The following is a 16,889-nucleotide window of genomic DNA, read 5'->3' as shown; positions in this document are numbered from 1 at the left end:
GCAGGAACCAACTACAGATGGAAAGTGTACTGCATGATCCAAAATTGTGAGGGAAATGGGCCTGGCCATTATCAGGAAGCCCATTCTCAGCAGTGGGATTGAAGCAACTAAAGATGACAACACCTTCCATACCTAATCCTTCCTGTCACATTCTCCCTCTCCCACCTTCTCTTCTGATTTACAAGCAGTCAATATAATTGCGGATCTTTTACTTTCCCTTCTTCCCAGCACAGAAAGCTTTGTGTCTTTGTTTTCAAATACCCAAGAATGCCAACCTGGGCAGGAGTACAGGGACTACAATTTGTTCTTGATGATGATATCACTCAATTCCAGACTCCCAGCCATCACACAGAAACTGATACTGCACATAAATTTGAGTAAACCATACAGACAATATTCACTTGTGATGAGATACAGAGAAGGATTCAAAGATAGAATTGTTGTCAGTTTGCCAGAACGAGAATGCGTTCTGCTGCTCTGTACTCTGATGAAGACTCCAATGAAGCATGCAAAGAAAAGTGTAGTTCGATACCTGGTGCATTTGGGGGACTGTGAGAAAGTCTCTGTTCATCTTAAAGGAACATGGAGGAGTCAAGCCAATTTGGCCCAGATAATGCCACCCTACATGACTGATACAGGTGACAATATACCCTTTTGAACCCAACCACGATAATAGCATGTAATTGATTCAGAGCAGAGTGAATACAAGGATAAGGAAGTCTTGCAACAATTGTACAAGGCTTTAGTGAGATGACACCAAGAACCAGTATTTAGATTTGGCTCATTATACTTACCTTGAAGGCAGGACAACAGAGGTTTACAGGACTGATTTCTGGGACTTCAGAGCTGTCCTATGAGGAAAGACTGAACAGCTTAAGAGTTGGAAGAATGACAAGGTTTTGTAGTGGCTTGATAGGCTCAATACAGACAGATTGTTTCCCTTACCTGGAGAATCTGAAACTAGAGCATATAGTCATGGACTTGACATAAATGGCTGCGAACAGGAGGAAATTTTTGCCCAAAAGACTGGTGTTGCACAGTATATTCAAGGCTAGCAACTTGGAATCCAGGAGAAATCAAAGGATACAGGGATCAAGCTGGAAACTGGATTTGAGGAAGATCACCTGTGATCTTATTGAATAGCTGAGCAAGCTTTAAGCATTGTGTAACCTATTCCTTCTTTTTCTTATGCATATGTTAATGAATTCACTGTGGAAGTTCAGACTGGTGCTATGCAAGTTCATACCGTTGTCATTATGGCTATGGATAACAGTCTTCAAGGACATTTGATGAGTGTCACAACACTCAATCAATCTATTCTTCAACAGATTACAGGATTGCTGAGGTAGTTGCCTGTGGGAGAGGGAAGTGCCACTGAGTCCACAGAGCACAAAGCTGTTACTCACTTTGAGGTGCACAGCATGTCTTTTCACTCCTGCTACTCTGACAAAACTCATATTGTTGCCATTCAGCCATTTACCCATGCCAAACTGTACCTGTCTACAGCCAGGTCTTGCTGTGCCAGAGCTGCATAAAGCCACCCTCCAACTCGAGTCTTCTCCACTAAAATATATTGAGTTCTGCCTGCATGCTGCAACTATTGGGTAGCACTGTCTGTCATCACTAAGGCAGGCAAGCATTAAGGGAACGAGCAAGGGAAATTGACTGACTTACATAATGTGAGATAATTTTATTTATGAATTTGGTTTAGAATGATTTTTTTTATGGTGACTTTTCTTTTTGCTTTGTGGCCAAGTAGATTTAGTGTTAGTTAGTGACAGACTGAAGATGTGGAATTCTTGGTGAATGAGTTTATTGATATCACATTTAATTAGCGTCAGGCTGAAAGGGGTTGCAACCCCATGCTCTTTATTCCAGCTTGCTTGGTGACAAAGACTGTCCCTTCATCTGGCATGGAGAAGGTCAACAAGAATTTGACACCCAGTCCCAGCACTCCTCCAGGCAGTGGAAGGGTTGCTTCAGCATATCAATTATCTTTTACATCAACTTTTGTATGGCAGGAAGTTTTTCATTGTCTGCATATGACATGGGCTCTGTAATGGGGTTACCATTCACAAAATAAGAATTTAGCTCTTCTACCAGAGGAAATGCAGCTAGTAAACTGTAAGCATCTTAACTAAAGCATTCACCTTCATGATTTGCTACATATGGTTACACATCAGCTGCACACTGAAGTTTGATTCTGGTCCAGGCAGAACTAATACTGGTCACCAGCAAAGCAATGCTTTTGCAATCAGTGGCACTCTGCACTATTGAGATCTTCATTTTAATGAAGCCACATGATCTCTCCCCCAACTGGTTTCCATGAAGAGGGAATAAAATGTACTTATCTCTCTTTTAGCAGAGGCTCAGGAACCACCCTTACCTAATGGTGGATGGCAATCTACAAAAACCTCCAGCTCCACCATAGAAGGAGCCAGACACATGGCCACAGTTGCCTTTACAACAACTAGAAATGCAGCACCAACAGTGTGAACAGTAGCTGGGATATTTAAATGATTATGTCTTTACTGTTGTGTAGATGTCTCACACAGAAAGTCCGCAACATGTGTCCATTGAGATTTTGGGGATTTGGTAAAGTAACTTGAGCACCTGTGTAATCATGCCAGTAGCCACAAAAAAAACTCAGTTAACTTATTAAGCAGTTGATAATACTATTAAGTAGCACTGGTTGCAGGATTGGAAGAAAGGTTTCACCCCACTGCTGAGCACATGATTAACTTTGAGATTAGGGATGAGGACAGTGGCACTATTAAGCTCCAAATCAGTAATCCTGATATACGTCCTGCCCAACTTGCAAACCCCCAGCTTATGTACAGCCTATACATATGAACAAGTATTTGGGAGACTGGCAGGATGCATTTGCTGGCTGTTGCAGGGCTACAGCCATCTTCTTCTGTATGGGAACTTGGTTCGCAGCTGCATTTCTGACTTGCGAACTGTTTGGGTTACAAACAGTTCAAGGGACAGAACCCTGACAATAACCTGGGGAGGACCTGTATCAAATTAATCTGCCTTATCTGCATATTTCTAGTGGATGTTCATTGTGCATCCGTTCACATTTACAACATGGCATCAGGACCACTTGGCTTGTAAATGTGTGCATGCCTATGACTCCATTTTGGCACCTGTAGTGCATAGAAAGGACAAAGAAAGTTGCTACAGAACTAAAGTTCTCGCTGTGAGTGTTGCCAATTTCAAATTGTCTTTAAATATGATAAATACTGGGAAATGTACACATTTTGTATATCAGAAGATATATAATCTGTTAATTAAAAAAACTGCATATGCTGGAAATCTGAAATAAAAGGAGAGAATGCTAGAAACACTCAGCGGGGCAGGCAGCATCAAGGGTCCTGGACCTAAACTGTTGACTCTTTCCAAGGACGCTGCCTAACCTGCTAAGTGTTTCAAGCACTTTCTGCTTTTACGCACAGTTTTGTTTTTGTCTTTCCAGACTGTACTTTGGGAAAATGATTGAATCTTGCAAAGCATTGCAGTTATTTATAACCTTCTGATGTTTTGCAGAAAGGCCGCGCACCCCACTGGCACAAGAAAACAACTTCACTGTAAAAATGTTCACATTCCAGTTCTTCACAATGTTTTCATCCATCATTTACATTGCATTTTTTCTAGGGAGGTGAGTAAAACAGTCTTGTGGGTAAATATGCACTATGGCATAGCCAAAATGTAACATTTTTCTGTAATTTCACTGTCCCTGATATTCTCCCTGGAATCTGCCAAACTTTTAACACATAAAAACATAAGATAAAACATAAGAAACAGAAGCAGAAGTAGACCATCCAACAACCTGTATCATCTCTACCATTCAAAAAGATTGTGTTTGATCATTTACCTCAGTACCACTTTTCTGCAGCAACTCCATGTCCCTCAATTCCATTAATATTCAAAAATCTGTTGATCTCTGTCTTGTATCTCCTCAGCAACTGAGCCTCCAGTAGTCTTCTTGCGTACAGAACTCCCAACTCTAAACCACTCTCAAAGTGTAAAAATATATTTTCATTCCTGATCCCCTCAATGGGAATCTCAATGGACTGAATGGCCAACCCCTTACTTTAAGATTGTGACCCTTGTTCTAGACAACCCATCCAGGGAAACCAACCATTTATATATTCTGTCAAGCCCCATAAGAGTGTCATATGTGCCAATAAGATCAATTTTTGTTCAAATAGTTGCAGTCTTGATGGATCCTTTATAACTGTAGAAAGAAGTCTTTACTCCTGTACTCAAATCCTCTTGCAATATAGGCCAACATACCTTCCTAACTGCCTGCTTCAATTTTCAGTGATTCATGTAAAAAATTATCCAAATCCCTCTGAACACTAACTTCAAAATATTCAATTATTCTATTTTCTACTGAGATTTCACATTTTTCCACATTATATTCTATTTTCCATGTCCTTGCTCATTAATTGAACCTGTCTATACCATCGTGAGGTCTCTCTACATTCTTCTCTCAGATCACTCTGCCACCTAGCTTTGTACTATCAGCAAATTTTAATATATTTCACTTGACCATTTATCCAAAACACATACTTACGTTGTGAACATTTGGCATCCCAACACTAATCCATTTAGTTTCACAGGCTCCCAACCCATTTACTCCTATAAAAATTTATATAATAACCAAGCAATGACTAACTTAGAAAACTTCCCACAAGTCGCAAAGGTAAACCCATAATATATTGGTATAGATAGACAATTAATCAATTCTCTATCTATACCAATGTATTACCCCCAATCCCACGTGGTCTAATTTTAATAACCTCATGTGGCACTTAATCAAAAGCCTTGGGAAGTCCAAGTACACCACATCCTCCTTATCTATTCTGCTCAAAATCTCAAAGAGCTTTGTCAAGCATGGTTTTCCTATCTTATATCTACATTAATGCTGCACAATCCCATTATTATTTTCTAAGTGCCCTGCTACAACTTCATTAGGAACAAATTCTATGATTTTCTCTGCGATGGATGTCAGGCTAATTGGTATGCAGTTGTCTGTTTTCTCTCTCCCTCCTTTCTTAAATAATGGGTTTACCTTTGCGACTTGTGGGAAGTTTTCTAAGTTAGTCATTGCTTGGTTATTATATAAATTTTCATGTATTTTCCCAATTTACTACAATTAACTCATGCCTTAAACCTTCATAATTTACTGTGTTTAGTTTTAAAACTGAGGTTTCAGATTGAAATAAATCATTTTCAATCTTTAAATAAAATTCAATCATATTGTGATCACACTTCTCTAAAGGTGCCTTACCTCCCAGATTATTAATTAACAGCCTTTTTGCACAGTACAAGATCGAAAGTAGCCAGTTCCTTGAATGGTTCTTCAACATACTGATTTAGAATAGCAATTATTATATACTTCAAGAATTCACCCTCCATACTTTTGCTGTTAATTGGTTTGCTCTGACCATACATAAATTAAAGACTATTATTATTAAATTATTATATGTGCCTCTAATTTCCAGATTCATACTTTGCCCTCTCTTGGGGAGCTTATGGATAACTTCCATTATTGTTATCAAATATAGAACAGTACAGCACAGCAAGTCCTTAGGCCCATGATGTTGCACTGAACACAATGCCAAATTAAACTAAATCTCTTCTACCTGCGCATGGTCCATATCCCTCCATTCTCTGCATATTCATGATCCTGATAAAGCTCTTCTGTACACTTCCCAAAGCCTCACATCCTTCCTGTAATGGGGCCACCAGAATTTCACACAATACTCCAAGTGCGGCCGAACCAAAATTTTATATAGCTGCAACATGACTTCCTGACTCTTATACTCAATGCCCCAACATTGAAGACAAGCCTGCCACATGCCTTTTTTCACCCTATCTACTTGTATGGCCACTTTCAGGGAGCTATGGACTTGGACCCCAAGATCCCTCTGTACATCAATGCTGTTAAGAGTCCTGCCATTAACTGTATACTTTCCCCTTACATTTGACCTCTCATCATGCAACACCTCACACTTGCCCAGGTTAAACTCCATCTGCCATTTCTCCGCCCATATCTGTAACTGATCTATATCCTGCTTTATCCTTTGACAACATTTCTTCACTGTCCACAAACTCCACCAATCTTTGTATCATCTGCAAACTTATAAACCTACCCATCTACATTTTCATCCAAGTAATTTATAGATATCACAAACAACAGAGCACTGATCCCTGTGGAACACCACTGATCACAGATCTCCCGCCAGAATAACACCATTCCACCATTACCCTCTGTTTTCCATGTGCAAGCCAATTCTGTATCCAAACTACCAATACACTGTGGATCCCATGCATCTTAATCTTTTGGATCAGCCTACCATGAGGGACCTTGTCAAATGCCTTACTAAAGTCCATGCAGACAACATCCACTGCCCTACCCTCATCAATCATCTTTGTCACCTCCTCAAAAAAAACTCAATCAAATTTGTAAGGCATGAACTGCCCTGCAAAAAGCCATGCTGACTGTCCCTACTCAGGCCATGCTTTTCCAAATGCATGTAAATCCTATCTCTAAGAATCCTCCCCAATAGCTGCCTATTATCCTGGTTATCTGCCCCCTTCTTTGACGTCAATCAAACCAATTTGACTTCTTCAGCAACACACAAAGACGCTGGAGGAACATAGTGGGTCAGGCAGCATCTGTGGAGGAAGATGGACAGTCGACGTTTTGGGCTGACAAGGGTCTCGACCTGAAATATCAACTGTCCATTTCCCTCCACAGATGCTGCCTGATCCACTGAGTTCCTCCAGTGCTTTTGTCTGTTGCTCCAGATTTCCAGCATCTGCACTCTCTTGCATCTCTGATTTGATTTCTTCATTTTCGAAGCTAAAATCCTTTATCTCTGCTGCCTTTACCCATCTTATTCTATTTTGCTTAACACTTTTAAAAATTAAGTATCCTGAAATATTGAAATCCCAACCTTCGTCAGTTTGCAACCATATCTCTGCATGGCTATTAGATCTTATCCATTTATTTCTATTTGTGCTATTAATCTTAATTGTAAATGCTAAATATATTCAGATAAAGAGCCTTCAATTTTACCTTTACAATTCTTCTCTTATTCTAATTGGAGTTTCTTATGTTTGACTCTTTCTGTCCCTTCCTGCAAGACTCTGGTTATCATTACCCTGTTCTATCAGAACTTTCTCCCAAACATTTTTTTTTCTACAGATCTAGTTATTCAATTCAGTACACAGTGCCTTTAGTCCAATTCAGGAAAAATCTAACAGAACAACTCCCTCTTTACCCAATATTGGTGCCAATGCCACACCAATCTTTTAGCCATGCATTCAACTATAATCTTATTCACTTTATGCAAAGTTTTATGTGACTCATGTGGCAATCAGAGATTATTATCCTTTAGTTTTGCCTGTTCAATTATAATAAGCAGTGTGGTGAGCATAACCTTTGTCCTCAGATAGCTCAACTGAGGCCATTCTTTCCATGGAAGCCAATCAATGGCCTGGATCTTCCACTCACTGGAAGATGGTGTCCAGGTAAGAAGCTCGTTCTTACCTGGACACCATCTTCCTCCAGGAACATGGTTCCATACTGACTGATGTGGCCCACAACAGTGCAGAGCATTGTTAATCAAAATTGGCTAGCTCTGGGCAGAATTGCTCTGAGAACTCGTTAAGACACAGACCTAATAAATGGCAAAGTTATCAAAGAGAATGAATATATGTGGAGATCTCTGTTATTCACAAACATTCAAATATGTTCAAAAACTATTAAAATAATATCAAAACATTTAAATTCTTAATTAAAAAAATATTGAAACATTTCATCAACTGAGAGAACTTTCGACAATTTGGTAAAAACCAGCAGCTCTCAGTAGATTTGACAGCTTTTAAGTAGAAGATCAAGGCCAATAACTGCTAATAATTGATGTGACTGTGGGTGGCAATATAGCTGAAAACCTTGTGTTAACCCATCTTCCAATCAGATGCCTTCCAGCAGGATTTGCAAGATCAGAAGCAGCAATCCTGGTTATTTTTCCTTTCCTGCTAAAGGAACACCACAATCCAAATATTGCATCACAACCGCCCAACCTTTGGGAAGAGCTAATTTAGTACAAACATGTTTAAATGTATTTGTTTACTGAACTTTTTCTAAGCTAGTGAGAAAACATCACGTCATTGTTTGTATAATCATAGTTCTCTGGATAGGTTTGAATTTGGATCTATCTTCAATATTTGGTTGAAGCTAATGGTGAATGACACATATTTTCTCTGACTTACTCGTATCTGAAGAACTAGCACCTGCTTAATCAGAGTTATTGATTCGCACATTGGATCTATGGCAGAATTCTGCTAGCCCTTCAGGTCTTTATGTAAATAAAGAATAATGTTAAGCCTTGGATTTCTTTTTCTCTCATGTGCATTGATCTGTGTGAGGGGCTGACCAGCTTCAGCACCCGATGCTTTCTTTATAAATTGTCCAGCTTAGCGAAAATGTCATGCCCCATATTCTAAGACAGCACCCAGTCTGGAAGGGGTGAGGCAGAAGAGGAGACAAATTCAGGCACTGGGGAGTGTTGTAGAACAGAGGGACCTTGGAGTACAAGTACATGGTTCACTGAAAGTGGAGTCACAGGTAGACAGGGTGGTGAAGAAGGCTTTTGGCACGCTGGCCTTCATAAGTCAGGGCAATGAGTATAAAAGTTGGGAGGTCATGGCGCTGGTGAGGCCTCACTTGGAGTATTGTGTTCAGTTTTGGTCACCCTGCTATTGGAAAGATGTTATTAAACTGGAAAGAGTGCATAAAAGATTTACAAGGATGCTGCCAGCACTTGAGGAACTGAGTTATAGGGGGAGGGTGGACAGGCTGGGACTTTATTCCTTGGAGTGTAGGAGACTGAGAGGTGATCTTATAAAGGTGTATAAAATCATGAGGGACATATAGTAGATAGGGTGAATGCACTCAGTATTTTTTCCAGAGTTGGGTTACCAAGAACTAGAGGGCATAAATTTAAGGTGAGAGGGGAAAGATTTAATAGAAACTTGAGGGGCAATGCTTTTTACACAAAGGATGGCACCTATGTGGATTGAGCTGCCAGAGGAAGTGATTGAGGCAGGTACAATAACAACATTTAAAAGACCATTGGACAGGTACGTGGATTGGGAAGGTTTAGAAGGTTGTGGGCCAAACGCTGGCAAATGGGACTAGCTTGGATGGGGCACCTTGGTTGGCATGGACCAGTTGGGCCGAAGGACCTGTCTCCATGTTGTATGACTCTAAGTAATTGCTTAACAAAATGACAAAGGTCATCTGGCCTGTCTTAATTTATTTTAGTCAGAAAGATCCTGATGCCAAAGTTGTAGCAATTTTTAAATAAATAATTTCAACCAATTTTTTTTTACATAGTCATAGAGCAATACAGCATGGATACAGGCCCTTCAGCCCAACAAGTCCATGGTGACCACCCAGCTAGTCCCAATTTCCTGCATTCAGCTCATATCCCCCTAAGGCCCACACCTCTATGTACCCATCCAAGTGCTTCTTAAATGATACTATTAGACCTACCTCAACCACTTACACATTAAGCTAATCTGTAGAAAGTTATATAATAGGTTTTGTTAGCAGGGCTGTGCAATTTTGGATCGTGATTTTGTAGTCAATCACAAATAGATCTATATGGAGATCTATTGAACTGTGATTACCTTGTAGTAGGTAGACAAAGCGAACATGATGTGTCTTGTAAGTATAATGGTGCTACTGTATATTAATTATATGGAACTATGCACTTTTAAGTGTGCATGAAATGCAAAGTTTATAGCTTTCAATAGTGTTAAAATATTTCCATTAAATGCCAACAAATCCTGCTAGGACATTGCTATATTACTTATTTTTGCACCAGTAAACTGTTGGGGTAAGTTTGTACGTGCTCTATAACTGTATAAAACGTACAACGGCAATGCATGGTTGGTGAAAGTGTTGTGGGATTGCATTATACAGTGAGTGTATAGTGAGATGCACTATACTGTATAAGCAATGTGCATTCATCTTACTTAAATTGGTGAGTCTCACCTGCAAGAAGTAATTTTTTCTCTCTGTTAGGATTAATGGTCATCCAAGTAATTATGTGAGAATAGCAAGCCAGTGGCGTCTAGAGGAGGTGAGTACTAATTTGTTGATCCATATTTTTCACACAACTTGGGACACTATAAGTTATAAAATATCAATAATATCTGCTGAGACAGAATACATCGATAAGTTTGCCCTGATTCATAAACCCTTGCTTGGATAGATAAGTATTAGTTTTGACTTCCTCTTCATATTACCTTACTTTTAATTGGTTTCTCACACACTTCTCTCACTTGCCTAATTTTCTACCATTTCCAACCCTGCAGATGTGTTTTTCTGGAATGGATGGTGTATATAAATCATATGTCATATTCATCTTCAGTACTGCCTGTGAGAGAACAATTCTTTTCAAAGGGCACAGGGCAGCACAGTGCTTCAGCTGGTAGAGCTGTTGGTTCACAACTCCAATTACCTAGGTTCAATCTTGACCACCAGTGTTGTCTGCATGGAGTTTGCATGTTCTCCCTGTGACTACCTGTGTTTTCCTGGGTCTCTGGTTTCCTTTCACATCCCAAAGATGTGCAGACTGGCCTTTGTAAATTACCCTAGTGTGTAGGCAAGTGTGAAACTCTGACGGACAGTTGTTGGCAATGTGTGGAGATAAGGTTGCAGGGAAAATGAATGGGATTGCTTTGTGAACCAACATAAATTCAACAGGCTGAAATTAGCTCCTTTTATGGTGTAAGGAAGATGGAATGCAATTATACGAGTTTCCCTGGAGAAAGTTACGACTGCTGATAGGGCGTTATTCCTATTCAGTTAAAGTTGTCTCATGCATAAGGTAGTATTATGATGGTGCTGCAGATACATGCGATCTCTTTTTGTTTAATTCATTCCAGGGATGTAGACATTGCTTGAACTGAATCAACCAGATTAGTAGGTCTGGAGTCGCATATTGGCCAAAAAGTGTAAAGCTGGTAGATATGCTTTCCTGAAGCAGATTACTAAACACATGGGGTTTTATGATCATCTAGTTGCTTGTGATCTCAACTATGGATATTCTGATTTCAGATTTAGATAAGTTTTTGACTCTGAGTTCCATATTGCCACTGTGGAGCTTGAATCTGAGTCTCCAGATCAATGATCCTGGCCTCTGGATATTAGTCCAATAAAATAAATATTATGCTACCATAATGGACAGACAGAAATAGTCTATGTTCTTTTTCCTTTTAGTGCCATCCAAGTGGCTGCATGACAGATCTCTTCATTCAAATGGCTGTTGTCACGATACTGAAGCAGCTACTGAGCAGCTGTGTGGAGTATGCTGTCCCGTAAGTTATCCTTCATTTGAAGTAAATCTACTGATCACAGAAGGTTATATACAGGATGGCAATTGTACTGGGATCAGGTTATTTATAATCTAAAGGATATGACACTGGGTACCTAATTGTACAGTAGCTTGAAATTGTGAGCCTTGGGCAACATTTTCAATCTGACATTATAAATCATTGCGTGGCAGTAATAAAGTAAATGATTAATATCCTTCATATCCTTGCACTTATACATTATCATACAGCTTTAAAAAGGCACAATATTCATATTTGGTGAACATGTACCATTGATTGATGTACAATAAACATTATATTGGTTCAACAGAGACAAGGTTATACAACATATTCTGTGCCACTGGTTATTTAGTACAAAAATTTGTCCCTTCCAATTTCCCAAGTATTGAGATTAATGTTTTAATTGTGACACTGATAGTTCTCTCTTTGTTGTTGGATTTTGGTGACTGTGTGAAACTTCTTAGATTCAAAAGTTAGTAGATGTCAAATGAAAATCTTCCTCAAGATTTTCAATATTGTGATAATTATGTTGATAAAGGTGGAAAGTGAGGGGACTTTTCCATTTTGGGTACAATTGAGATTAAGCAAATAGGTTTCAGATGCAGAATAAAGCTTCATCCAGGTTTCCCATCCACTTACCTAAATTCTAACCATTAATCTGCCATGTGTGGTCTCCCAGAATAAGACTGTCAATATAGTCAGTTTCTTTTAGAGCACCTACAGTCTTTAAGCAATGGACTCATCTCTACTAAGTACGTAAGATACACTGATGCAGACTTGTGTCAGATAGAACCCCAAAGGACTGTTCCAGAAATAACAATTACATTTTCATTAGAATTCACACCATATTTTTAAATGTCCACTAGCAAACTACTGGTAATTTTGAAAATCTGAAGACAGAAAATGCTTGCCACTGACCAGAAATATTAACTCTATTTGTCTCCTCCTTAGATGCCAGTATTTCCAGCATTTTCTTTGTGTTGTTAAATGTGACTGGCTCCGTGTTCCTATATAATTTCAGTTGTCCATCTTTGACAGATCCTTGAAACATCAATGGAAGAGATATCATAAAAAGATCCTAAAGGAAGATGTGAAAGATGGAATTAAGGATCATTGGATGAAAAATTACAGCCTGAACAGTGTTGATTCCTTTAGCTTATTCAATGAATTTTTGGAAATGGGTATGTCTCTTCACACTCACTCTTAATGTTTTAATCAGTTCTCTCACCAATCTGTAATCTGCAACTATGTTATTTGTTTAGGTTATTTGTCTAAATGCCCTTTTCTTCACTGACCTGTTTTTATTATCATGCAACAATTTTAATAGCAAAGTAATAAAAATCAATATGATTGCATGATTGTCATAAATATTTACAAGAAACGGGTGTGTATATTATGTACATAATATAACAGAATTAACAAATTGGATTGTGCATGCAGAATATAAGAGTACAGATTTACATAAAGAGTAGATGTGGAGAGGAAGAAACATGGCAATTTATTAATGGGAATAGGAAATAAGCAGTACTGAGGTTTTATGTCCCCTTTGAGTTATGATAAAATTGATTTCTGCTATCACAGTTCCAAGGGAATTGGCAGCCTATTGGTATTTCTCTTAAGTGGCCCTGTAAGGTCGTTGAGAAAATAAGCAAATCATATATTAAGACACAGAATAAAGGAGAATTGAGTTATAATAAAGGTCCATACATATATGGAGCATTGTGTGAAAATGAACATCATATACCTAACAGAATATAAAGACAGAATGATTGAAAAGGATTGAGATGTCAAGAATGACAACTCTAGGTTTTTGATCAATGAGGTTTGAGATGTAAAGATTCTTTATCTATTTTCTTGCAGAAGTTGGTAAAGCACAGTTCACTTTTTAAGGAACAAAAGGTTGTGCTGAGTCAGAATTGAAGAATCTTAGGAAGTGATTCTGAATTTGAAGTGGCACAAAATAAACTCAACACACTGACATCCATTGCACTAGATGTTGACCATTGTTTATTTGAGAAGGGATTAAATCAATCCTGACAATGAAGTTAGGACTATTAGTGGAATAATGAGATATAGAATACTCCCATTCTAATCACTATTTAATAATCATGATGCCATGATTGAACTCAGTACTACCCCTTATTTTAGAATAGCACAGTAATGTTTAATATTAGAGGCAATATTTGAAGAACAAACAAGTTGAGGTATTGGAAGGATATTAGTGCCCATGTAATTTTACTGCAGCAAACATTTGAAGTTAGTTGCAGGAATGGCAGTCAGAACAGAATATTATTATCACATTACAATACAAAATATCACTGAAGGTCATTGTTTTCCATGTTGTCCACCTAGGAGGAAGTCTATATTTAAAAATACAAATAGTCTTGCAGTCTTCTTACCCTTTTTAAAAATACGTCAATATATTCCCCACCATAAAACCAAAGTTCAGCATCATATTCCTACCCTGCAGCCACTTCAGGAATTCCCCAAAAGATCCTCCAACTCACCTCCCAATCTCTCTCTTATTTCAGACTCCTACCCTCAGATTAAGTAAGAGCCTACCTGATTGGCTCCTCTGCACCATGCTAAACATTCATCTCCCTCAACCACCAGCATACTGTCTGCAGAGAGTTCTGTCTACAAAATGAATTCCAGTTTTTTGATGCTACTCTGACAGTATCTCCCAAACTCAAACTTTAGTTCTAAAAATTGAATAACTTTATAGTTTTCACATTATACTCCATCAGTCAGCTTCTCCACACACTTCACTTGTCTATATTCCTTTGCAGACACTTTGCGCCTTTTTCACTGTCACCCTTGAGCACCTAACTTTGTACTAGCACCAAAGCAGGATAAGTTCCACAATGACTTTTTATTTGAATTAGTAATATAGATTATTAAGACCTAAGGGTCCACTATCTGTGGCACCTGAACTGTGTAATGTATCAAGGTAAGTCTGCCAACCATTCCTCTAATGCCCTGATACATTACACCCAATGAGCCCTTATCTTATGTAACAACCATGTTGTATGAAAAAATCAAATGCTTTTTGAAGATCCAGATATTATTAAATCCACTGGCTCCCCCTTTTCTACTTTGTTGATCAAATACTATTTTCATTTTATGAAACATGTCAACTGCCTATCATATTATGACCTAAGTGCTTTGTTACCACATCCTTTATGATGGATTGCAACATATTGCTGACAACTGATGTCAGGCTAAATAGTCCACAATTACCCATTTTTTTCTTTCTCTGTTTAAAAGTGGCACCTTTTTTTGCTATCTTCTTATCTGCTGGAGTAGTTACAGAATCTACATAATTTTGTAAGATCATTACCAATATATGGCAATCTTTATACCAGAACCCTGAGATGTAAACAAATCTGAAGAATTTGTCTGAGTTCTAGTCCCATTTATCTTTCTCTAGTACCTTTTCTTTAGTGGTATTAATTACTTTGTTCCTCTCTGTTATTTGATCCTTTGTGCCTCTTGATTTCTGTCAGATTTATTGAGTCTTTGCAATGATGACAGAAAAAAAGATATTTGTATAATGCCTCACCCATTTCTTAAATTTTCTTAATGATTTCTCCTGCAGTCATTTATATGGAAATCTGTTTTTATTTATATGGTCCCATCTTACATTTGATATTGTAGAAGCTCTTCCAATCTTTTGTTATATTTATTATACCTTTCTCTCCTCTCTATCAATGTTTTGGTCATTCATTGGTACTTCCCAATTCTTAGGCTTACCATTCTTCTTGGCAACATCAAAAACCTTTGTTTTTGATCTAATACTATCTTAATCTCAGTAGCTATAGATAGATCAGTTTTCCCATGGAGTTTTTATTTTTCAATATAATGCTTATTTGTTATGAATTTTGAAGAATTCATTTCAAATCCATGCTTTTGTGTATTAAATGGTAAATCTTTTAATCTGGTTTTGCAATCAACCTTCGACAGTTTACCCTACAAACCTGTAAAACCTGACTTTATTTAAGTTCAAGACCAGCTTCTTACTGAACTAATTGAATTGAATTTTAATTTATTTGATTTGTTACTGACAATTTTATCAATATCTTTTCCTTTTCAGCAATTCAATACAGTTTCACCACGATATTTGTTGCAGCCTTCCCACTGGCTCCACTATTGGCACTTGTGAATAATCTATTTGAAGTTCGACTGGATGCTCGAAAGATGCTATTGCTTCAGAGACGGCCAATACCACGAAAAGCAAAAGATATTGGTAAGGCTTCAACTAAAAATTTCTATTTTCTCTTTCAGAATGAGGAAAGCATATTCATATGTGTGACCATTGAGGTAAAGAATATACAATTATAAGAAAAGATATTCAGATAAAAAGCATTAGAGGACAGTGGGCTTTATTATAAGTGATGCATCTTACCTCTTTTGTGGCCCAGTGCCCTATCATTTTTATTCATCCTCAGTAACCTAATAAACTTCTAACTGTTTAGTGGCAGATCTAACATGGGCAAGGTGAAAAAAATGACCAAGCCAACGGTTCCAATTACTCCTAACACGTAATTCAAATAATGATAGTTTCAGTCAGAAGTAATACTGGACATGCCTGTTCAATTATATTGCAGTATTGTCAAACTTAGTACTCATGATAACAATTGTTACTCATTAAAAACAAGGTAACAGTGGATGTAATTATATTTCTGAGGGAAGTTACAAAATCTTTTCAAGCTTCAAAGCCAATTTCCACCTTACCTGCCAAAGCTGCTTTTTCAGCTTATTTATGATGAAGCCTTATCCATGCCTCTTTTACCTCTAGGTTTGGCATAGAAAAATAGAAACAGGAGTAGGCCATTTGGCCCTTCAAACATGCTCTGCCATTCAAATCGATATGGCTGATCCAATATCTCAATACCATATTCTTGCTCTCTTCTCAAATTCCTAATGCCTTTTGTGTCTCCAAATCAATCAACTGTGCCAGTGGTCTTCCTCTGAAGTCATCCAAAATTTCACTGCCCACATTCTGATATCCACAAATTCTTTGCGTTTGCTGGCTCCAGGCTAAGGAACACATCAACTTCAAAATTCTCATCCTTGTTTGCAAATCCATCAGGCATAACCATGTTCTTTTCTCCTTAAACAACTGTCCCCCACTTTAAGGCACTCCTTAAATCCTATCCTTTTGATCATTTCCTCATGAATCTGTGGCATCAAATTTAGTTTATCTTCACTCCATTAGCATTGTATGACATCCTAATGCACTTCACAGAAATGGAGATGATTGCAGAAACTGCAAACTTAATTTTTTTTTGCAATAGATTTGAAGAATGGTTATCAGTGAGAGTTCATTGACCTCAATAACATGGCTGCTCACTATTAACTAGGTCATGTCACCACAATCATAATCAAAGACTGATAATAGATTTTTTTTTACAGTTAAATTTAGTACAAGCTTAAATATCGTTTTTAAATAAATTGTGAATAGG

The 16,889-nt window shown here is 37.9% G+C and overlaps 1 protein-coding gene across 1 annotated transcript in view; it reads left to right on the top strand.

Annotated features, from left to right (window-relative positions):
* The window catches only part of LOC127577738 (anoctamin-9-like), an 88,752-nt gene that overhangs the window by 62,400 nt on the left and 9,463 nt on the right, over positions 1-16,889 (top strand). Inside the window, exons 15-19 of the mRNA XM_052029246.1 lie at positions 3,550-3,661; positions 10,112-10,169; positions 11,312-11,409; positions 12,463-12,605; positions 15,518-15,670. Coding sequence (XP_051885206.1) covers positions 3,550-3,661; positions 10,112-10,169; positions 11,312-11,409; positions 12,463-12,605; positions 15,518-15,670 — 564 coding nt within the window. The remainder of the gene's footprint in view (positions 1-3,549; positions 3,662-10,111; positions 10,170-11,311; positions 11,410-12,462; positions 12,606-15,517; positions 15,671-16,889) is intronic.

The sequence above is a fragment of the Pristis pectinata genome, chromosome 14 (genome assembly GCF_009764475.1).
Source record: "Pristis pectinata isolate sPriPec2 chromosome 14, sPriPec2.1.pri, whole genome shotgun sequence".
Classification (NCBI taxonomy): Eukaryota; Metazoa; Chordata; class Chondrichthyes; order Rhinopristiformes; family Pristidae; genus Pristis; species Pristis pectinata.
This window is presented reverse-complemented; position numbering and strand designations above follow the sequence as displayed.